This window comes from Mobula birostris, chromosome 29, assembly GCF_030028105.1.
Source record: "Mobula birostris isolate sMobBir1 chromosome 29, sMobBir1.hap1, whole genome shotgun sequence".
Lineage (NCBI taxonomy): Eukaryota > Metazoa > Chordata > Chondrichthyes > Myliobatiformes > Myliobatidae > Mobula > Mobula birostris.
Window position 1 is genome coordinate 18,771,326 of NC_092398.1, and position 23,099 is coordinate 18,794,424.

The 23,099-nt window shown below is 42.8% G+C and overlaps 1 protein-coding gene and 1 long non-coding RNA gene across 5 annotated transcripts in view; one reads left to right on the plus strand and one right to left on the minus strand.

Annotated features, from left to right (window-relative positions):
• Positions 1 to 294: 294 nt before the first annotated feature.
• On the plus strand, positions 295 to 22,100 carry LOC140190215 (uncharacterized). Its single transcript, XR_011883556.1, has 3 exons — positions 295 to 489; positions 5,706 to 5,732; positions 22,003 to 22,100. It is a non-coding gene; the product is annotated as an uncharacterized lncRNA (long non-coding RNA).
• LOC140190212 (Fc receptor-like protein 5) overlaps positions 5,788 to 23,099 on the minus strand; it is a 94,997-nt gene continuing 77,685 nt past the window's right edge. For 3 of the 4 annotated variants that reach the window (XM_072246759.1, XM_072246757.1, XM_072246758.1), the window contains 7 exons: positions 21,075 to 21,362; positions 20,087 to 20,188; positions 17,062 to 17,101; positions 16,206 to 16,297; positions 15,011 to 15,076; positions 8,975 to 9,006; positions 5,788 to 7,825 (listed from right to left, as the gene is read on the minus strand). In XM_072246759.1, coding sequence (XP_072102860.1) covers positions 7,682 to 7,825; positions 8,975 to 9,006; positions 15,011 to 15,076; positions 16,206 to 16,297; positions 17,062 to 17,101; positions 20,087 to 20,188; positions 21,075 to 21,362 — 764 coding nt within the window. In that variant the 3' untranslated portion in view covers positions 5,788 to 7,681. The remainder of the gene's footprint in view (positions 7,826 to 8,974; positions 9,007 to 15,010; positions 15,077 to 16,205; positions 16,298 to 17,061; positions 17,102 to 20,086; positions 20,189 to 21,074; positions 21,363 to 23,099) is intronic. The other variant, XM_072246760.1, reaches the window with a different exon arrangement.

Sequence of the window (23,099 nt, forward strand, 5' to 3'; positions counted from 1 at the left end):
CGAGATTTACCGAAGTTGTCGGCAGTGGAAGAGAGCGAATAGTGTTGTCCAACAATGAACAATAGTCAATGCAGGAACCTAAATTCAGAACATTGTTTCAGTAAATTATACTCCCTAAAACAGCTTCCTTCGGCTGTCCTATGCTCTACCCACACTCGATTTGGGGTTTGGTAGATCGTTTACGCACTGTTTATCTGCGTGTAACTGAGCGATAAGATCTGGGGAGATGATGATGGTGTGGGAGGGGAGCTTATGAGAACGCCAGGAAAATTAAAACTGTGGGGCCCATGTAAGATTAACATTAACTGGTGTTTGATTGCGGTTCAGAATCCGTGTTCCTTTCTTCCGTGTTGTGTCTCTCTTTTGCAACTCTTCCTATCTTCGATCTATGTTCAATAGTTATATTATGGCACGATGACGTTGATACTGGCACAAGGCAAGAAGAAAAAAAACAACACTAGTCAAAACGTTTGGTTTCGTGGCCTGCTGGTGAGCATTTGTACATCGAAGGCAACCTTAAATGCTTGCAATTTATCGGTTGAGTAGCTTATTTTAATCAGAGTTGCTGTAATGCTACTTCTATCCTTCAAATCCTGATGAAGGTTTTTCCCATCCATAGATGTTCCTGACATGCTGAGCTCCTCCAGTACATTATGTGTATTTCCAGCATCTTGCCTCCTTCAGCTCTTCTCCGCCCTCCAACCAGCAAACACAAACTGCATTGTGTCGATTCCAAGAAAACGGCCGTTACGCATGCGGTCTTTCAATAGGGCAGAGAATCCATCTGGGCTCTCTTTGTTGAAGCAAGCTTTTAAGTGCGCATTTTTTCGTCTCAGCGGGCCGAGTTTGTAGCTCCTAAACAGTAAGCTCCCGGTATGTACTATTAGTAACATGATTCAGTAAAAATGCTTAATCATACTGCCCCATTGCCGTTCTTACTCCGCTCATGCGAAGCAAACTGTGGTTTGGCTAAATCAATCGGTTTGCCAATACTGTGTTGGATTTGCTATCACAATGACTTTCTAGCGAAACCATTAATGATAGCACTCTTTCCATTTCCGTAACCTCCTGTAATTCCGACACCATTCTCAGGTTGTCGGCTGTTATCACGTACATCGCCTGCTCAGGATGCTATTGCGCTGGATGGAACGAAGAGGGGGCTCCCTGCGATGCTCCCAGGATCGTGGGAATTTGGTGGTGGGCGAGGCTGGATCGTCTCGGCCTGCTTCTCCTGTAGCGAGTGAAGCTGAGAAATGCCAGCGGGAAGTATAAAATATTACGACAGGGAGAGATTTGGTAGATATTCAAAGCTATTCTCCTACGGTAGGAAAAAGAACAAGAGGGCATTTGGATTAAGTTATGAAGAGGGGGCATTGAAGGGGTTCACATCTATGTTTTGCAGAGGCATTGGTGGCATTGGGAGTGCGCTGCCTGTGGAGTTGGCAGAATTACGCACAGTTCTTGGGTTTAAATGGGCATTTGGATAAAATTCTTAAACAGTTAAATCGCAACAGGTGACAGTAGCAAGTGGGATTATTGTAGATCGACAAAAATGTTGGTATGGGCATGGGGGGGGGGGTGCCAAAGCACACGTTTTATACTGTACATCTCAATAGCACAATTATATCAACACGTGATTAATCCAACCACTGCGTGTTCACCTTCCCACTCACCACCCTGCAATGATGCATAAAATGATGTCATAGAATTGCTGAAGAAAAAATCTGAGGCCACTCAGCCCATCGTGCCCATGCCTTTTCGCTGCAAAGCAAGCTTTTCAGTTCACTTTCCCTGTGGCCAAGTCGTCTCGTTCTCCCCCCCCCCCCCCCCCCCCTCCGCCCCCGACACTAACTCTCACTCTCTCTATATCACACACACACATAACTGAAACATGGGAGTCTCGCTCCGCTAAGCCAGTTTTTCAGAGCTTCACAGCACAATTCATTCAAATCACCGGGGCACGCTCGTTTGATTTCCTTCATCTCTCCTTTCCACTGAACCTCAGGCGTACAGCCGGGTGGAATTATTTAATGGAACGTCGGGAGAGTTCGCGAGGTCACAACCAGACCAGTCAGCTCATATACTATACGGCCCACAGGCCGTGCACTATTCCCTTGCACGTTCCAATTAGTTTGAATTCATGCCGCACTGTAGTGAAGAGGAAACGACGTCAAGTGTATCAATTCCAGAGTCGGCGAGTGGATTCTGTTCTGTTGGCGACTGATAAGATTTTGACGGGTCGTTGGCAGTAAGATACCTGGAGAGAGCAGGTCCCAACGGTCAGCAATGATTTACTCCGACCGCAGTGTGTGTTGTAATCTAGTAAAAACATTCTTATCTGCTGTTCAAGGTTCTGCGTTTTCCTCATCTGTCTAAGACGACCCAGTGATTATCTGCATGTACACAAGAAACCCGCAGGAAACAATGTGATAGTGCCCTTTGTAACGATGGTTGACGGCAGAATCTGTTAGATCTTGCATTACTGAGCATTTAATCCCCGAGGATTCAACTGACATAGCATAATGATTATGTAGAGGTATCACTGCAGTTTACATATTTACCTTCTGCATAATTTGCTTGAGAAAAAGCAAACCACAAAACCAACTACCACATCCTCAGCCGCTCAGCGTACATATATCCAGCGTCCCTTAATATGAAACCCCCCTCGGTCAGGCAACTTCTTTAATTCTTCTGCTGGAACAGATTGACAAACGAATGTATTCACAGGCCTAGAGAACGTGCAAAGAGCTCATTGTGATGATTATGGACGCGACACCCTCGCGATCCAGTTGCGTATTTCTGGCACGCAAGACACATGTTAGTGCAATAGTGGAATTCGGCCACAGGATTGCTGGAGAGAACAGATGCCGTCGATAAAAATTATAAAGTTGTTTTATCAGCAGAAGTGGTATCTGTTGAATGAGTATCGTCTTCGAACTCTGTGGAAATGCTGCAGAGCAGTCGCAAAAGAGAATGCAGATGCTGGAAACCGGAGTGACATATAAACTTCGGGAAGACTTCAGCGGGTCGACGGATCGAAAGTTTCGAAGAATGAAAGGTTCAGAGTTCAAAGTAAATTTATTACCGAACTACATACAGGTTACCATAGGCAACCATGAGATTCATTTTCTTGAGGACATTCACAGTAAATACAATGCAATAAAATCAATGAAAGGGAACAATGAATGACAAACAGCCAACGTACAAGAGACACAAACTCCGCAAATTCAAAAAAAAGGGGAATAGTAATAACAGCTAAATCAGTAATAAATATCGAGAACATGGGATGAAGAATCCTTGAAAACGAGTCCATGGTTTCTGAGAAAACATAAGTGCTGGGGTAAGGAGGAGCAGGAATCTTATTGAAACCTATTGAATATTGAAAAGCCTAGATGGAGTGGGATGGAGATTATATTTACAATATTGCAGAGTCCAGGACTCAAGACCACAGCCTCGTGTTACGTACCCCGTAATGGGTTCAAGAACCAGCAGAAATGGAAAAACATCTTGAGTTTGCTGTTAACTAAAGCTATTTTATTAGTAACTATGCAATATAGTAGTATAAAGATCAGATAAATCGAACAGTTTAGCAAAATTCATCCATATATGAGTGTGGAAATATAAAAGCCAAGCTTCTTCAAGCTTATGGGGTAAATAGATACAGTCTTACGATGATGAGTAAATGAAGTCAGTTCAGTTGGTGTTATTGAGTTGAGTAATGGTGGGGAGAGAGAGAGAGAGAGAGAGAGAGAGAGAGAGAGAGAGAGAGAGAGAGAGCGCTGTTGAGGTTGTCTATGTAAGCTGATGCCGTCGCTTCTTCCCGTTGTCCTCCAAAACTTCCAAGTTAGCCATACTTGACCAACTTAAGAGCGCCTTCATCAGGTGATAATCTACCAACCCAAGCTAGGGTTAGACACACTGGTAGACTCCACAGGGTCGCTCTTTCACGCACTAATAATCACAGATCGATTCCTCTCAATCGATCCTCAGTCCCACACTCGTGGGCACCTGAAAAGGATAGTGGTAACTTCACCACACTTTAGTGCGTCTGCGTGTCCTGTGAAACAAGGAACTACGCTGGTTTAAGTACTGTTGTGCTGAACACCAGCTGTCCATCAAGTAGCTCCTCTCTCTCTCTCTTTCTCTCTCTCTCTCTCTCTCTCTCTCTCTCTCTCTCTGTAGGAACTCAGAAGCTGGTAGTGTCCTTGCAGAAATCCCAAACAACCTGCGAGCAGTCTTCGCCTCTCTCTCTCTCTCTCTCTCTCTCTCTCTCTCTCTCTCTCTCTCTGTAACAAACTGTTTGTGCTGTACAGCTGCACGTTCTCTCTCTCTTTTTAAAGGCACAGTCCGTAATGAATACCTCAGGATATCGTCATACTCGGGATAGAAGGATGTCACCTTAGAAAAGAGATGAGACGCAATTTCTTTTGCCAGACGAATGCATTGCCATAGACGGCTGTGAGGGGTACACCATTAAGTATACTTAAAGCTCTTTTTATTTGAAAGGGTGTCGAAGTCTATGGGGAGAACCCAGGAGAATGGGTTTGAGAGAGATAATAAATGAGGCATGATGGAATGGGCGAACAGACTCGATAGGTCGAATGTTATTGTAACTGTTCCTCAGTCTTATGGCTTTATGGCCTTATAGGGTCATGGACTTTGCGGAGGCAGAAAGGATTCGCTTAGTTGGCTATTTAATTGCTAGTTTAAATAACTTAGCACAACTTCGTGCACCAAAGAGCCCGGATGCTGTGCTATACGATTTCACCTTCAAAATAAACTAAACCCACGTGTCTGCATACGATCCATATTCTTCAATTACTTGCACGTTCAGGTGCCTGTCAAAATGCTTCGTAAACTCCACCACTGGGTTTGCTTCCAACACCAAACTGGTTGTGCCTGATATTCTCTTTGTTAAAGGGGAATTATAAATAAGCTGTACATTATACATAATCTTTCTCCTTTAAACTTAACGCTATGCATACGATAAAGTGTACCATTCTCAAAGGTGTACAGGAGCAAAGAGACCTGGATGCATGTGTGCATCAGTCATTCAAAGACGAAGAGGTTTACAAGTTTGAAGATAGTTGTGAAAGCAGGGACTTCCTGCTTCACCGTCATAAACGCTGATACATCTTAAATTGAAGTTTTATGTTCGGTACTGGTCGCATAATCTACGACGCATTCAGCAGAAATATGTGGTGGGAAATATATGTTTTGCAGCCTTTTCCCGATGGGCTGAATGATATTGGGTGCAAGAAATAAGTAAGATGTCTTAGCCAGCAATCACGGAACCAGAAGTACCCGACTTTCCCAAAACATTAATAAACCATTAAATGTAATGTCAAATGGCTCCACTTGGTTCTAAAGCTTGCTTTCCTTCAAGCACTAGATTCTTAAACTAAACTGAATAATCCTAATTGCTACTCAGTAAAATAGCATCATGGCCACTTTGACCACCGCTTTGCAAAAAATAGCATTTGTTCTAATGATTTTCATTGTGAAATGAGCTGTATCTGTGCTATTTCTTCTTGTTCATTTCCCTTCTCTAATTTCCTTTTTTTGCCTGTGATTTTGTTGCAAGTAAGTTTTTCATTGTACCTCTCCACACATGTATTTCTAAATGTGATTATAAACTCTAATTTGAAATTGGCTGGACTTCGAAATGTTTCAATATAATTTCTGTTCCTTTTTTTTTTTGACAGAGTGAAACAAAAGCCATGATCCTAAAGGTAAGAGGGTGTTCAATTTTAACTCCAGATTCAGTTGTAAACTACATTGTTTTTTGATAATGGTAGGCAAATTCGGAGATCGGATAGAAGAAAAATCAAGTTTAATAGAGCTGATTTTTGAACACGCCCAACCTCCAGCCTAGCATTCAGGGCGCTTAAATATATATTGGAGTTTAATTTTGTTGAGCGACTGGATGGTGCTTGTAAAATTTGAACGACGCAACTTGCAACATTCGCCAGCTAACTAAAAAAAAATTTGTGGTGCAGGTGATAGTGTCAAACATGAAAAAGTACCAAATCAAAGTAACATGTTGGACCCGTCGGCATTTTGTTATCTACCAGGACTGCAAAATGACATAATATACATGTTTAATGCTGAAGAACACGTACCAACCAATAAAAATACAACTTTCGGAATGCATCAACACAGAAGACTTTGCTGACGCTAAAATCCAGAGCAACAGACAAAATGCTGAAGAAATTCAGCAGGTCCCGTAGCATCTATGCAGAAATACGCAATCGATTATTCGGGCAGAGACCCTTCATCACTGTATTCCTCTTCAATGATGCTGCCTGACCATAAGGCCATAAGTCCGTAAAATGGAGGAGTGCAATTATAGCATTCAACCTGTCAACCTCTGCCTTAAATATACCCAATGACCTGATCTCCACAGCCGCCAGTGGCGACGAATTCCACACATTCACCACCCGCTGGCTAAAGATAATCCCATTCATCTCCATTCTAAATGGAAGTCCCTGTATTCTGAGGTAGTACCCGCTGATCCTAGACTCCTTCACAATAGGAAACATCCTCGCCACATCGACTGTAACTAGATATTTCAAAATTCGATAGGTTTCAATGAGATCCCCTCTCGTTCTTTCAAGTTCCATTGAGTATCGGCCCAGATCCATAAAACGCTCCCCACTGGATAGTCCCTTTATTCCCGGAATCATTCTCGTGAACCTCCCCTGAAACCTGTGCAATGTCAACACATCCTTTCATATATAAGAGGCCCAAATTGTTCACAATATTTCAAGTAAGGACTCACCAGTGACTTACAAAGTTTCAGCATTCCATCCTTGCTGCTATATTCTTGGCACTTCGAAATGATTTGTTTTTGCCTGTCTCACCGCCGATTCAACCTGCCGTAAACGTTTGGGGAATCCTGCACGAAGACTCCCAAGTCTTTTTACAACTGGGACTTTTGAATGTTCTGCCCGGTTAGAAAATAATCCATGCTTTTATTCCTTCCGCCTAAGTGCATGACCATACAGGTCCCGACGCTGTATTCTATCTGCCACTCCTTTGCCTATTCTCTCAAACTGTCTAGATCCTTCTGCAGCTTTCCTGTTTCCACTTTACTGCCTGCTCTGCACCTACAGGTAACTTAGTATCGTCCGCAAACTCGGCTACAAAGACATCAATTCCGTCATCTAAATCATTGAAATATAACGTACAATGAAGTGATCCCAACACCGAACCCTGCGGAACACCCCTGGTTATTCGCAGCCAACCAGAAAATGATCTCCAACATTTTCCCCACCATTGAGATCACGCAAACTAGCCTATAATTTCCTCCCTTCTTGAAGAATGGATTGACCTTCCACAATTTTTCAGTCCTCTAGAAACATATCAGAATCTACTGATTCTTGAGAGATCATTACCAATGCCTCCACAGTCTCCACAGCCACCTCTTTCAGAGCCCTAGTGTTTAAACCATATGGTTTAGGTGACTTATCCATTTTCAGACCTTTGAATTCCAAAGTACCTTCTCCCTAGTAATAACAATCGCACTCACTTCTGACCCCTGCTAATTTCCTTCAGTATTTGTGTGTGTTACTCTTGGAATACATTGGCTTAACACTGAAAATGAAAAGTAAAAATAATATCCCCTTCAAAGTCCAACTGTTTTGAACGCAGAATTTCAGTTGAAGTTGTCCGTGTCGTTTTACTTTCTTGCAAAGTTTTCATAGAAGTTTGTTTCACTGCTGTCTGGTTCATCTGTGTCAGACCTTTCCAAACCGGCACCCATTTTCATGTGATTCACTGCGGCATACACGACGCTGTAATCGCTGGGGCTCACCAGGTTATTCTGGAATTAGAGTACACATGTGAGATTGGACTGCTGCTGGCGCACAATTGATTAAAGCGTGCCCTAATAAAACGTGGATTTGCAGGTTTGAAAGTCACAGGTGAACAATTGCGTTAAATCACAAACTTTGCAAAAAATAACTATCTAAATACTGGCAATAATCCTCAGATTTATATAAAAAAGCATTTTTAAGTTCCCCTAATCCTGCCTTATCTGTTGAGCATTTTCTGCATTTACATTCACAGAAATTCGGAAGAGTCAAACGGGCCATTTTGCCGAACACCTCCATGCCGATCAAGATGCCTATCTATGATTGCACAATTTATCTGTGTGTGGCCAATACTCCTCTAAACCTTTCTCTCCATCATCCATTTTAAATGTCGTAAATGTACCCGCCTCTACCACCTCCTCCGCGAGTACCGTCCGAATACCGACCAAGACACATTTGTGAAACTTTTCCCGAAGCTTCTTTTCATAGTCCTCCTCACATCTTAAATCCATGGCCATTTGCGGACTCTCCAGCCCAGGGTAAAATATTATGCCCTCATGGATTTACAAATCTCTGTAAGATCGCCCCTTAGGTTCCGTCTCTCCAGTAAAATCAGTCCCAGCTTACTTATCCACTCTCTCTCTCTCTCTCTCTCTCTCTCTCTCTGATGCGTCCAGTCAAAGCAACATCACTGTGAATATGCTCAGCCATTTGCAGAAAATGCCGGAACTAGTTTTATTTAATGTAACAATACGTCCAGATGTATTTGACTGATACACAACTTCTTGCAGATGAGATCACACGGATGAGAACGCAACTATAACCACGTGGTCCACTAATTTAACATGGTTATCCACTGCGGTTCTTCAATTTACATGACTGCGAATGATGAAGCGCCTGAGCAATAACATTTACTGATTTCACCACATTGTCTATAGCATTCTAAAACAGTGATTCACAAATTTACAAACGTTATTAGGAACGGCTAGTGAAGATGACGAGATCCCTTAGCTGTTTTTATTGTAAATGCGTTACTTGGAATAGTTCACAGCCCCATTACTCTGGGCAAATATGAACCCTAAAACTGCTGGACGAGCCATGTATTTTGCTGACCAAGATCTAACCACAACGAGCACATCGTAGTTATACACATTACTTACTCTTTTCTCTCTTGAAACTTCTCTTGTGTTAGCTGTAAAGGAATAAAAAACCTTCAGAAAGTCATGTTGATTTATTAGCGTTCACCATCAATCGTAAACATGTTTACTTATTTACGTAACCCAGTACATCACGGATAAAGCCCTCCCGACCATTGAGTACATCTACATGAAACTTTGCTGCAGAAAAGCGGCATTTATCATCAAAGATGCTCATCACCTAGACCATGTTCTTTTCTCGTTGCTGCCATAAAGTAGAAGGTACTTCAGGACTCGCACCATCAGTTTCAAGAATAGTTACTACCCCTCAACCATCAGGCTCTTGATTAAAAGGAGATAACGACATTCTATTTCTAGTATTCCTACAAACGATGGTTTCACATAAGGACTCTTAATCTTGTTATTTCATGCCAGTTATTTATTGTTATTTACTTATATCAGCATTTGCTATTTGTTTTCCATTGATTCTGTTACTGTTCTATAGATTTGATAAGTATGCCTGCAGGAAAAAGAATCGCAGGGTAGTATGTGATGACATGTATGTGCTCTGATAATACAATTTACTTCGAACTTTTTAAACTTTGATTCATTTCGAGGGCGGAAAAGGCCACTCCAACACAACGAATCCTTGCCAAATTTCACAGGATAATTTACAATGACCAAGTAACTTACGAACTGAAGCAAACCAGAGCACCCAGAGGAAAGTCACGCGATACACATGAACAACGCACGATCTCCCTATAGACGGCTCCGGGATTGAACTCCGAAATTCGGAAATCCCCGACCAGCAATGGCATAGCGGTAATCGCTACTCTAGCCTTGTGCCCTGTTTAATCCTATATGAGGATCATTGAAACCTAACTATCGTGAGAAAGGAAATTTAGGAAGCTTAGACATGGAGTTTACATTCTTTTCATGCAAATCAGATTTTTTGAGAACGCCTGAGCGCTACGTGACAGTGAAGGTCCTGTACGAGATGCATACATGCTAGCAGGTAAAATGGTTGTTGTAAATTGTACTGTGATAACGCTAGGAGTAAGGTGGGCTGCAGTGCAGTGAAGCTCATTGGGTCAAAAGGGCCTGTTCCGCCCGAACTTTCTATATAAATAAAAAAAACTGGAGGGGATATAAGGAGATTTCCATTAACCCTTGTTACTACTACTACTACTACTACTACGTCGACTCAGGCCTAGGGGGCCGGCGTCGGGCACGATGACTGAATCTCCACTTCTCCCTCTCCTTCATCAGTGTGTTCTGTTCATCTGCGTTAGCCGCACCGCTGTCTTCTAGGAGCGTGTCGACCATAGTTTTGGGAGGACTCCCAGGGTTCATCCTCCCATGTTTGGGCTCCCATATGATGACTAGGCTAGCAGGTAGCTCGGGGTGGCGTAGACAGTGCCCCGCTAGTTGCAGTCTTCTCGCCTCAATTTCAGTGGTGAGCATCGGTAGGTCGTTATAGAGCTCGACGTTCGTCATGTGCTGTTGTCAACTCACGTCAAGAGCCATGCGGAGCATTCGTGTGTAGCAACCATCTAGAGACTTTCGCATCGTCTTGGTGAGTGTCCACTTCTCGCATCCGTCCATGAGAATGGACTCTATGACTGCTATGAAGATCCTCTTTTTAAGCCGTCTGGTCAGGTTCGACTTCCAGATTTCCTACATGTCGTTCATAGCCCTCCACGCCAGCACCTTCCGTATCTTTATGTCCTCCTCCGAACTCATCATTCTTGACCCGAGGTACCTGAAGTCAAATACTTTCTTAATGGTATCATTCTTTACGGTCCTGAGAGTACATTCGTTGCAGTTAAACGCCATGTACTCTGTCTTTTTAGCGTTTAGGTGAAGTCCAACTTCATTGCACTCAATTTCAACTTTTCTCAGTAGCTGCTGTGCTTCCTCCATCTGGTCAGAGAGCAGGACTATGTCATCTACAAAATCGAGATCTGTGAGCGTAACCCTTATGGAGATAGGAATCTGGAACTTGCGGCCTGTGGAGGTTTGGATGCATTGATTTGCATAACATCGAAAAAGTCATTGGAAGCAAGATGGATAAGGTCATGATTCAAATGCGGATAATTAGTGTTTGGCGCAGATGATGGTCAGCATGATCATATGGGTAAACTTTATTTTTCCTGTGTCACATGACCCTATGATTCCAGCCCCCTAACCCTCCCCCGGGGGGATGGCCTACCTGTGGAAAGGAATAGTGGTGGCGCCTCTGGCACAGAGTCTGACCCTGTGGCTCAGAAGGGTAGGGAAAGGAAAAGGCAGCATTAATAGGGGACTCTATAGTTAGTGGGTCAGACAGGCGATTCTATAGACGCAGGAAAGAAACATGGATGGTAGTTTGCCTCGCAGGTGCTAGGGTCCGGGATGTTTCTGATCGCGTCCACGATATCCTAAAGTGAACAGCTAAAGGTCGTGGTACATATTGGTACCAACGACGCAGGTAGGAAAGGGGAGGAGGTCCTGAAAACAGACTACAAGCAGTTAGGAAGGAAGTTGAGAAACGGGGCCTCAAATGTAGAAATCTCGGAATTGCTGCCTGTGCCACGCAACGCTGAGTATAGGAATAGAGTGAGGTGGAGGATAAATGTGTGGCTGAGGAATTGGAGTAGGCGGCAGGGATTCAGATTTCTGGATCACTGGGGCCTCTTTTGGGGCAGTTGTGACCTGTACAAAAAGGACGGGTTGCACTTGAATCCGAGGGGGACTAATATACCGGCATGGAGTTTTGCTAAGGCTATTGGGGAGAGTTTAAATTAGAATTTCTGGGGGTTGGGAACCGACCTAAAAGGACGGAGGAAGTGGCGGTTGGTTCACAAACAGAGAAAGCTTGGAAACAGTGCGAGAGGGAGGATAGGCAGGTAATAGAGAAAGGATACGTTCAGACCGATGGTTTGAGATGTGTCTATTTTAATGCAAGGACAAAGCGGATTAACTTAGAGTGCGGATCAGTACATGGAGCTGGGATGTTGTGGTCATTACAGAGACTTGGATGTCTGAGGGGCAGGCATGGCTAAGAGAGGACAGGGAAGGAGGCAAAGAGGTGGAAGCGTTGCACTGCTGATCAGAGATAGTTTCACGGCTGCAGAAAAGGAGGAGGTCACGGAGGGATTATCTACTGAGTCTCTGTGGGTGGAGGTTAAAAAGAAGGAGGGGTCAATAACTCTACTGGATGTTTTTTGTTGACCACCCAGTTGTAACATGGACATCGAGGAGCAGATAGAGAAACAGATTCTGGAAAGGTGTAATAATAACAGGGTTGTCGTGGTGGGAGATTTAAATTTCCCAAATATTGATTGGCATCTCGCTGGAGCAAGGGGATTAGACGCGATGCAGTTTGTTAGGTGTGTTCAGGAAGGTTTCCTGACACAATATGTAGAAAAACGTACAAGAGGAGAGGCTGTACTTTATCTGGCATTGAGAAAGGAACCTGGTTCGGTTTCAGGTTTCGCAGTGATAGAGCATTTTGGAGATAGTGATAACAATTCTATATTTTTTACGATAACATTGGAAAGGGATAGAAACAGAGAAGTTAGGAAAGCGTTTAACTGGCGTCAGGGGAAATATGAAGCTATCAAGCAGGAACTTGGAAGCATAAATTGGGAGCAGATGTTTTCACGGAAATGTACGTGAGAAATGTGGCAAATGTTCAGGGGATATTTGAGTGGCGCTCTGTATAGGTAAGTTCCAATGAGACAGGAAATGATAGTAGGGTACAGGAACCGTGGAGTACAAAGGCTGTTGCAAATCTAGTCAAGAAGAAAAGAAAAGCTAACGAAAGTTTCAAAAAACTAGGCAATGATAGAGATCTAGAAGGTTATAAGGCTAGCAGGAAGGAGCTTAAGAATGAAATTAGGAGAGCCAGAAGGGAACATGAGAGGGCCTTGGCGAGCATCATTAAAGAGAACCCCAAGACATTCTATAAGTATGTGAAGAGCAAGAGGATAAGACATGAGAGAATAGGACCAATCAAGTGTGGCAGTGGAAAAGTGTGTATGGAACTGGAGGTGATAGCAGAGATACTTAATGAATACATTGCTTCAGTATTCACTACGGAAAAGGACTTTGGAGATTGTACGGATGACTTACAGCGGATTGAAAACCTTGAGCATACAGACATTAAGAAAGAGGATGTGTTGAAGCTTTTGGAAAGCATTAAGTCGGATAAGTCTCTGGGACAGGACGAGATATACCCAAGGCTACTGTGGGAGGCGAGGGAGGAGACTGCTGAGCCTCTGACAATGATCTTTGTATCATCAGTGGGGACGGGAGAGGTTCTGGAGGATTGAAGGGTTGCAGATGTTGTTCCCTTACTCAAGAAAGAGAGTAGAGATATCTCAGGAAATTATAGACCGGTGAGTCTTACATAACCTGATGGAAAAGATCTTGGAGGCAGGATTTATGAACATTTGGAGAGGCATAATATGGTTAGAGATAGTTAGCATGGCTTTGTCAAAAGCAGGTCGTGCCTTACGAGCCTGATTGAATTTTTTGAAGATGTGACTATGCAGGTTGATGAAGGTAGAGCTGTAGATGCAGCGTATATGGATTCGGCAAGGCACTTGCCAAGGTACCTCATGCAAGACCTATTGAGAAAGTAAGTAAGAATAGGATCTATGGGAACCTTGCTTTGTGGATACAGAAATGGCTGCCCACAAAAGGCAAAGAGTTGTTGTAGAGCAGTCATATTCTGGATGGAGGTCAATGACGACCAGTGTGCCTCAGGGATCAGTCCTGGGACCCTTTCTGTTCGTGATTTTTATAAATAACCTGGATGAGGAAGTGGAGGGGTCGGTTAATAAATTTACTGATGACACAGAGGTTGGGGTTGTTGTGGATAGTGTGGAGGGCTGTCAGACGTTACAGCGGGACATCGATAGGATAGAAAACTGGGCTTAGAAATGGCAGGTGGAGTTCAACCCAAATAAGTGTGAGGTGGTTCATTTTGGTAGGTCAAATATGATGACAGAACTTAGTATTAATGGTAAGACTCTTGGCAGTGTAGGGGATTAAACCCCACGGCGTACTGTGCTCGGTTCTGTCCAGCTCACTACAGGAAGGATGTGGAAACTATAGAAAGGGTGCAGAGGATATTTACAAGAATGTTGCCTCGATTGGGAAGCATGCCTTATGAGAATATGTTGAGTGAGCTCGGTCTTTTCTCCTTGGAGCGACGGAGGAACAGAGGTGACCTGATAGATGTGTATATGATTGTGAGAGGCATTGATCGTGTGGATAGTTAGATGCTTTTCCCCAGGGATGAAATGGCAAACGCAAGAGGACACAGTTTTAAGGTGCTTGGAAGTAGATACAGAGGAGATGTCAGGGGTACGTTTTTTTTTTACACAGAGAGCGGTGAATGCGTGGAATAGGCTGCCGGCGACGGTGGTGGAGGCAGATACGATAGGGTCTTTTAAGAGACTCCTGGATAGGGACATTGAACTTAGAAAAATAGAGGGCTACGGGTAACTCTAGGTAATTTCTAAAGTAAGTACATTTTCGGCACAGCATCGTGAGCCTAAAGGCCTGTATTGTGCTGTACGTTTTCTATGTTTCTGTCTTTCTATGATCGCATGTCTTGTACAATGCTGACTGTCATGATGCCTTTGGTCCCGTGCGAGGAGCCGAAGAGCCTTGGACTCTGAGGTTTCTAGGTCACCTGATTTTGTTAATAGTTGTCTTAACGAGAGCCGTTAAACAGTTGTGCTTTCAGTTTAATATTAAGTTTGTTTTGACGCCACGGGTTTTCCACTTCCTCTGATTATTTAAGTAGACTCCCGATTAAAGCTTATCACTGGGTGCCAGCTTTCGGAATATCTCGTCTCGGGGTGACGCCCTGCGGAGCCACCGAGGTCTTGGTGGAACTCTTATGATTAAACCCTGGTCGGCGTTTCCACGTAGGAATCTGTCCTTCGTCCGCCCTTGGGTTCAGTCTTTGCCAGCATGTAATGTGAGTTAACTGCTTGGGTCTGCATCGTGCTGCATACATTATTCCCACACTCTGCTGGCAGTATAAAACATGTCATAACTTACCATAGTCGCTTTGTTCCTTTATGATGCATTCCGAATAAACAACGCCAGCAGACAATTCAGTGGAATCTAAATGGAAAGAAAAACAATACTTTTTCTGACCTTTATAAGGATTAATATGTAACAGAAAGAAAGCTTAACCTTTGCGTATTTGACCAAATATAAAGACAGAAGAAACTTCGTGGAAGTATTAAAACGTAGTCAGCTTCTTCTGCTCTACTGAAATTCCGAGACGAATTAACTGAATTGTTGTCCAAGAGGATGGATTTCAGGTGAAGGGAATCCGATGCTTAAGTCATTGAAGGAACTAAGCCCAGAGAAAATTTCATAAAGCTGTTCGCGTCCATGAAAGGGCAGATAGATTGAAGTCGGTCTCATTAGCCAACAGTTCAAGATTTTGGAGCATTCATCTGTAAGTTTACCGTGTTCTTTCCTGGGATGATGTTTTACCCAATCAGTATCAAAAGTAGGCTGTACCTTCATTTCACCGGAGTTCAAAGGAATGCGAGGTAGTACCATACTTAGCATATCCTGTGTGGCGGGTTGATGATACGTCTCCACCAAAAGGAGCTCCTTCCCTCTGCTCGCCTGCAAGTCATCTTGGGCAAGATGTAGCTCTGGCTTAGCTACCTCCCTCCCCGACCCATCATCACCAGCAGCCCCGATCAGAGTGCCCTGAAGCCATGGGAGTAGGTGGTAGATGGTAGTATTATAAGCTGGTGCATATCACGTCCTTGTTATGCCACCACTAACTCAAAGCAGACAAACTCTGAGGAGGTTTGATTATATCTGAGGTCGCCCGACTTGTGAAGACACTGCACAGAAGAAGGCAACGGCTAACCGTTTCTTTAGGAAAATTTGCCAGGAACAGCATTATCATAGAAAGACCGTGATCGGACACGTCCTATGACACTTCACATAACGAACGAACCATATTGCCGTATATTAAGGATAATCAGTCAGCTCCTCTTCACATCATTGGGATGGGCAAAGAAATGGGAGCAAATGATTAAAAACCATGTGATCACGGGGAAAGGGGGTTAACTCAGCACAGACGGAGCCGGAAATCGGACGCTAGCTCAGGGTACGAACACGAGCACCAAGTGATATGCCGACTTTTCAAGCTAACCCTTCTGACAGGGGAGTCGAAAATATCACCGGGTAAAATTTGGTGTTTTATCAAAGAACGCCTGCTCACCAGAATCCCGAGCAATCCCTACCACAGCATACTCCAAGTTATTTAAGGTTGTTTCGTCATTATTTGGCTGAGATCCATTCCCCGCATTCATCCTGCAAGGAAAGGCACACTCAAATATTAACGACTGATGCAACGAGGTTCAAAGTAAATTTACGTATATGTTACCAACTACTATCTAAGATTCACTTGCTTGCAGGCAGTCACTGTAGAATAAAAGAAACCAATAGAATCAATGCAGAGAATACATACACACACAGTCTGACGAACTGCGCAAACACAAAAACTAAACTAATAATAATAATAAAGTGATTAATACTGTGAATACTCAGATAGGAAAGGAAGATACGTAGCATCCACGCCAGGACCACTAGACCCAAAAACAGAAACTTTCCCCAAACCGCAAGGCTGATCAGCACTGTACATTCATCTACTGCACCGCCCCTCCACACTCACACCGCCGCTACTTTATCATTACCTTTAAGTGTCTTATGTACACTTAAAGGTGTCTAGTGTCACTTCATAGACATAAAATCAATCTATTCATATAAGCTGTCTTATGTATTTATATGTAATTTGTTTCTTCTTATTATTGTACTTTTGTATTGATGTTTATTTCCCCTTATGATCGGATCTGAACAATTACTTCCTTCTGCTTTACACTTGACTGATGGAGATGACATTAAACAATCTTGAATCCTGACCGTTATTATCATTCCATAAAATTAGGAACGTTCAGTACATGTGCTGAAAATACCACATTACGTGTCCCTGCTTTGCTTCCGTCCATTCAGGTCGACACAGTATCATCGTTATTATAGCTATGACATTGTAATATTAAGTTTTTTTTCTGACTCACCACTGACTTTGCGAAGCACTTGCGGGTTCACCTGTAGAGACTATAAAAGAGACAGATTTTAGCACAATACCTAGCTTATGTTGTTTGAATTCTATAAGTTGGTTTGGGTTCCTGATAATTCTTCAAGCTATATTGGCTAACAATAATCATGTTTTAATATAAATCCTTAAGTATGTTCAGTGGCAAAACAGAAGCCTCCCTTGGAATATTGTGAGCAGTTTTAAGACCATAATACCTTAAGACATAGGAGTAGAATTAGGCCACATGACCATCGAGTCTGCTCCGCCAGTTAATCGTGGCTAACCTTTTTTTTCTCCTCCTCAACCCCATTTAACGGCCTTCTCCCCATAACCTTTGGTGCCATGTCCAATCAAAAACCTATCAGTTTCTGCTTTAAATACACCCTACAAGCTGACCTCCACAGCTGCACGTGGCAATATATTCCACAATTTCACCACCCTCTAGCTAAAGAAATTTCTCCGCATCTCTGTTTTGAATGGGCGCCCCTTTATCCTGAGGTACTGCCTGCTTGTCCTAGACTCTCCCACCATGGGAAACATCCTTTCCACATCTACTCTGTCTAGGCCTTTCAACATTCGAAAGGTTTCAATGAGATCCCCCCTCATCCTTCTAAATTCTAGCGATTACAGACGCAGAGCCATCAAACGTTCCTCGTATGATAGCCGTTTCATTCCTGAAATCATCCTTGTGAACCTCTTCTAGACTCTCTCCAATGCCAGCACTTCTCTTCTAAGATGAGGAGCCCAAAACTGTAGACAGTACTCAAGGTGAAGTCTCACCAGTGTCTTATAAAGCCTCAGCATCACATCCCTGTTCTTGTATTCTAGAACTCTTGAAATGAATGCTAACATTCTATTTGCCTTCTTCACCACTGAATCAACCTGCAAGTTAACCTTTACGGTGTTCTGAACAATGACTTCCAAGTCCCTAGGCATCTCAGATTTTTGGATTTTTTCCCCGTTTAGAAAATAGTCTGCACTTTTATTTCTACTACCAAAGAGCATGACCACGTATTTCCCAGCATTATATTTTATTTGCCACTTTCTTACCCATTCTCCTAATCTGTTTAAGTCCTTCTGTATCCTACCTGTTTCCTCAATACTACCTGCCCCTCCACCAATCTTCGTATCATCTGCAAGCTTGGCAACAAAGCCATCTATTTCATCATTTAAATCATTTATATACAGCATAAAAAGGAATAGTCCCAACACCGACCTCTGCGGAACACCACTAGTCACTGGCAGCCAACCAGACAAGGACCCTTTTATTTCCACTCACTGTCTTCTTCCAATCAGCCAATGCTCTAACCATGATAGGAATATTCCTTTAATATCACGGGCTCTTAACTCATGTGAGGCACCTTGTCTAAGGCCTTCTGAAGGTCCAAATACACAACATCCAATGCATCCCCTTTATCTATCCTGCTTGTCTCTTCTTCTTCTTCATGTGCCTTGAACGTTACACGTTTGGGCGATAATGGCTCTCCACATCGAACGATCCCTCACAGCGTCAATGATATTTCGCATATTTAGATCTGTTAGTTCTTTCACAGTGTCCATATATTTTCTTCTTTGCCTTCCTCTTCCGCGTTTCCCAGGCATACGGTCTTGTAATGTAAGGCATTCTATTTCTTCCTTTCTGATGACATTGCCCAGGAATTTAAGTTTCCTCTCATTTAACCCATTTTTACCAGCAGACACATTTCTATGATAACAAGGCTTAGGCTACTAAAATGTTACATCTGGTCAATCCTACTTGTAATCTTCTCAAAGAGTTCTAACAGGAACATCAGGCAGGATTTTCACTTAAGCAAACCCATTACAGAAAGCATATGAAAGCTACGGTTATGACTTTTCTTTACCTTACAAAAGACGTTTTACATTAGGTCTGTTCCCTTTGCATAGATACTGCCTGGCCTGCTGAGTATCTCCCGTATTTTATTGATGTTTGTTTTTAGAGTGATAGCATCCTCGATATTTGTTTACTTACCTGCATAGTTACTCACGACATTCTACATTACAATATGGAATATAGGGAGTGTGGCGGGGTTTGATGGGGAGTAGTGTGGTATCTCACTTGGGTTGAGGCTGTAGAGACTATAAGGTTAGATTGGAACCAGATCAACTGGTCAATGAGTGAGTGAGGGCTCCCAGCTGCTTCTTTTCCCTTCCCTTTTCAGCATTTGCTAGGACAGTTCCCTTCCTGTTTCCTTGTTTCACATTTCCATTCTCACCAACTCCCCTTTTCTTAAGACACTTTCCCTTGAAACCTCAGGTGTTGAAACACCTGTCCTTCCATCTCTTCCTCTCCGCCATTCAGGGACCAAAACGCAAGTTCAAGGAGAAAGAATGATTCGCTTGTACTTCTTATAGGTAGGTGAATTAAATTTACTGGCAACGGTGTGGCTTCATCTACAGTGGAGAAACCAAACGTAAATTCGATAATCACTTTGCAGAGAGTTTGTGTTCAGTCCACTGAAGTGAGGCTGCCCGTCCGTTTAACTGCCCCGTTATTTCTTCATCTTTTTGGCTTTCTGAACTTTGAGGCTCCTGATTACCTGGACAATTGAAAGGATGTGCAAAGCATGTTTGAGGAGCATTCTCTCTTCTCCGCTAACATAACACCAGTCTCAAAGGCAGCTTCTACCCTAATATAAGACTATTAAACAGCCCCGAGTCTGATAAGATGAAGTTTTGACGCCACAGTCTGACATGTTACGACCTTAAACTTTACTGCCTTTCTGCGGTACACTTTTCTATAACTATATCATCTTATTCTGCCCTCTGTGCATTGGTTGACCCTTAAATTATCTCGGTGCATATTTAATAAATTCATCTATATGGACGAAATGCGCGTCACGTCTTTCGTTGCACCAATTTGCCAATGTACCCTCTAATCATCTGACTGGATATGCTCCAGCCTCCCTATCTCAGTGTTGAATTCAGGTAATTTGATAAGTTTCCCTCTGTCAGACACCTATTTGCGACATTAGATCATCACTTACTCTGTTTCTTGCTCCGACGCCTGAGGAAGTACAATCCAATCAGGGCAGTGACGAGAAGACAGGAAAGAGTTGAAAGACTAATTCTGGTTGCGGGACTTTGCCCTGTAATGAAAATAGTGAAATGTCATCAAACACAGAGACACCTTCCGTGAAAGCCTTAACGGAATGCGCAGCGGGGAAAGCGCTGCCTCAGAGCAAAAGAGAACAGGGTTCAATCCTATTCTTTAGCGCTACCTTTATCGGGATTACATCTTCTCCCCGTTGAGGCGTGTACAGATTTCTTCCATTAACTCATGGCAAATGTGATTGAAACCTGCCAAATATTGGAATGATTCGATAAGAGTGAACGTGGAGGGGAAGTGTCCAATGGTAGAGTCTGCGACCAGAAGGCACAGACTCGGAATGCAAGGATATCCCTTTAGAACACAGATAATAGGAATTTATTTAGGCCAAGCTTGCTGAATTAATTGCTACAGATGGCTACGGAGGCTAGATCATTGGGTATATTAAAAGTGCTGGTTGATAGGCTTTTGAATAGTAACGGTATCAAAGGTTACGGGGGAAAGGCAGGAAAATGGGATTGAGAGGAGAAAATATATCAGCCATCATGGAATGACGGAGCAGGTTGCCGTACTTCTGTTACCGTCTTATGGTCTTCGACATGTGCGCTACAGGTCTCTACTGTAGTGTATTGCTTACAAGTATTTCTTGTTTTATTCTCCATAGATCTGAATTCCTCCTATAGTCTTCTTGCCACGTACTCACTCGTTGACCTAATCTAGGCTCTGACTTGAGCCCCTGCAATTATTAAAGTCCTTGAGCGCACATTCGGATGCCATAACCATTTAATCGCTCTCCACCCTATAAACACCAGAGCTCTAAACACTCCTGGAGTTCTTGGTCAAACCCGAATTTAATAACGGAACAAATCCTTGGATAATCTGGTGTCCTAGTTGATTCCACCATAGAAATATCCACGATAACTCACCGGTTACTGTAATCTTAATGAAGTCACTGTAAAGGCGGAGTTCCGACACGGCGTTTTCAACAACACAGCTATAATTTCCTTCCAAGATTTTGTTTACATTAGCAATTTCGTGTGGAATTTCAGTCTGGTTTGATTCCTCTCGGTATAATTCCTTCTCCCCATCTTTGAGGAAAATATAAGTAATAGGTTTAGAGCCATTGGTCACAGTGCAGGTTAGGAGCGCCGTGCCTCCTTCCATCAGCTCTTTGGTTGGACTCATTGTAAGTACTGGCTTGGACACGGGAATTCCTAAGAAGAAAAGCATATAAAATCATTGTGACTCTGTCGACATTAAAATGACTGATAGTTATATGAGATGAATCGGAGCTTCTTAAAGAATTGAGTACTCAGGTTAGCGCTCGAGTTTTTTCTGTCACCTATTCTGCACGCATTTCAATGGGTAGGGGCAGTAAGCGCCATCGCCACTATTGGTACTGACTAATACCGACACTGGCAAAAAAAACCTGAAAAGTTTGGTACATGCAGAAGAACTCATAGATATGTTGATCGATGTTGAAACGCAGTAAACAAACGTACAAGTGTGGAAAACAATTGGGTATGGAAGGAAGTAAGATTTCATTGCAGGTTGTATTGTTAGGACTCAGAAATATTTTCTTCAGACAGTTATGGATGTTCGGTTTGATTAAGGTGAGAGAAGATCAATTTAGTGGAGACCTAATGGACAAGTTTTGTATAAGGTGTGCTGGCTACCTGCAACGAGTTGATAGGCGAGGTACTGGAAGAGGATACAATAGCAACCTTAAAGAGATCGTTACACATGCAGGGAACTGTAGGGCACTGGCCATTGTACCTCTAATTGCATTAGTCCGTTTTGTCCTATGTATTGCTCCAAAGTCTCGACGTATTCTTTAATTATTTTATTCTGTAGGTGGCTGTTCGTACTAGCGATCTAATTGGTCAAAGGAAGCTGGATATAGGTTCCAGAATCCTTCGTGCTGGGTGGATAATCCCGGATTTAGATCTGAAAATGAGGTAAACATCGACATCTTGGACAAAGTGTACTGCACTTCGGAAAGGAAACTCCATGAAATGGTGTTAGCAAACTTCTCCTACCTATGCATTTTATCTGACACATTTCATGCGCTTCACTAGAATTGATGAGTTGATGTGCAGGAAAATTACACGTAGATGTATACACTCAGCCTGAAATTAGTCGCTTTAGAGAATTTCCGTTGTTTAAATGGAGAAGTACCGTCGATGATAAGGAAAGGATTTTCACTCTTAACTTGGTCAATAACAAAGGTACAAATCAGGCGCCATTAATACAATCGTGTATACTGAAATTTCATCACATTTATTCAACTAAATACCAGCTATTTTCTAGAGCTATCGAACTGATACCGTATGCTTTAGGCCAATGCCTGGGTTGAAAAATCTTTCCCTACATATCCCCATCAACCTCCAAGTGTTTTCAGCAAGTCCAGCATCAGCTATCGGTACCAGATCCGCTGCCGTCGTTGCACCAGCAGCATTTCATTTCTAATATCTTATGTCCTTTCAAGCTCTCAGTTAATGTTATATGATGAAACACGACCCCTTCCTTCTTTCCTTGAGTTGGCCAAATTCGCTAACACCTTTAAACTAATACAAGAAAAAGTTCCTTTTCTGCTTTTTTGTGGGTTTCGCTCTAATTCTAATCAACAATCTTCGAGAATAAATAGCAACAGAACTGACCAGTTGATGGATCACGCTTTGACAATAAAAACTGAGGAAATTAAGATCACGCCTAATGATTTGGTATTACCGTATGCATTGTTAATGATAGTCATACACCTCCAGGGTATATAGCAAAACCTAACTCTTAAACATGCTTGGAGCACTGTGTAAAGATCTGGTCGCCCTTCCATCGGAAAGAAGTGATCGAAAGATTTACGATGATGTTTCCAGGATGTGAGTGCCTGAGTTACAGATGAGCTCGGGCCAGGCTAGTACTCCCTTCTTTAAAAAGTCTGATATTGAGAGAAG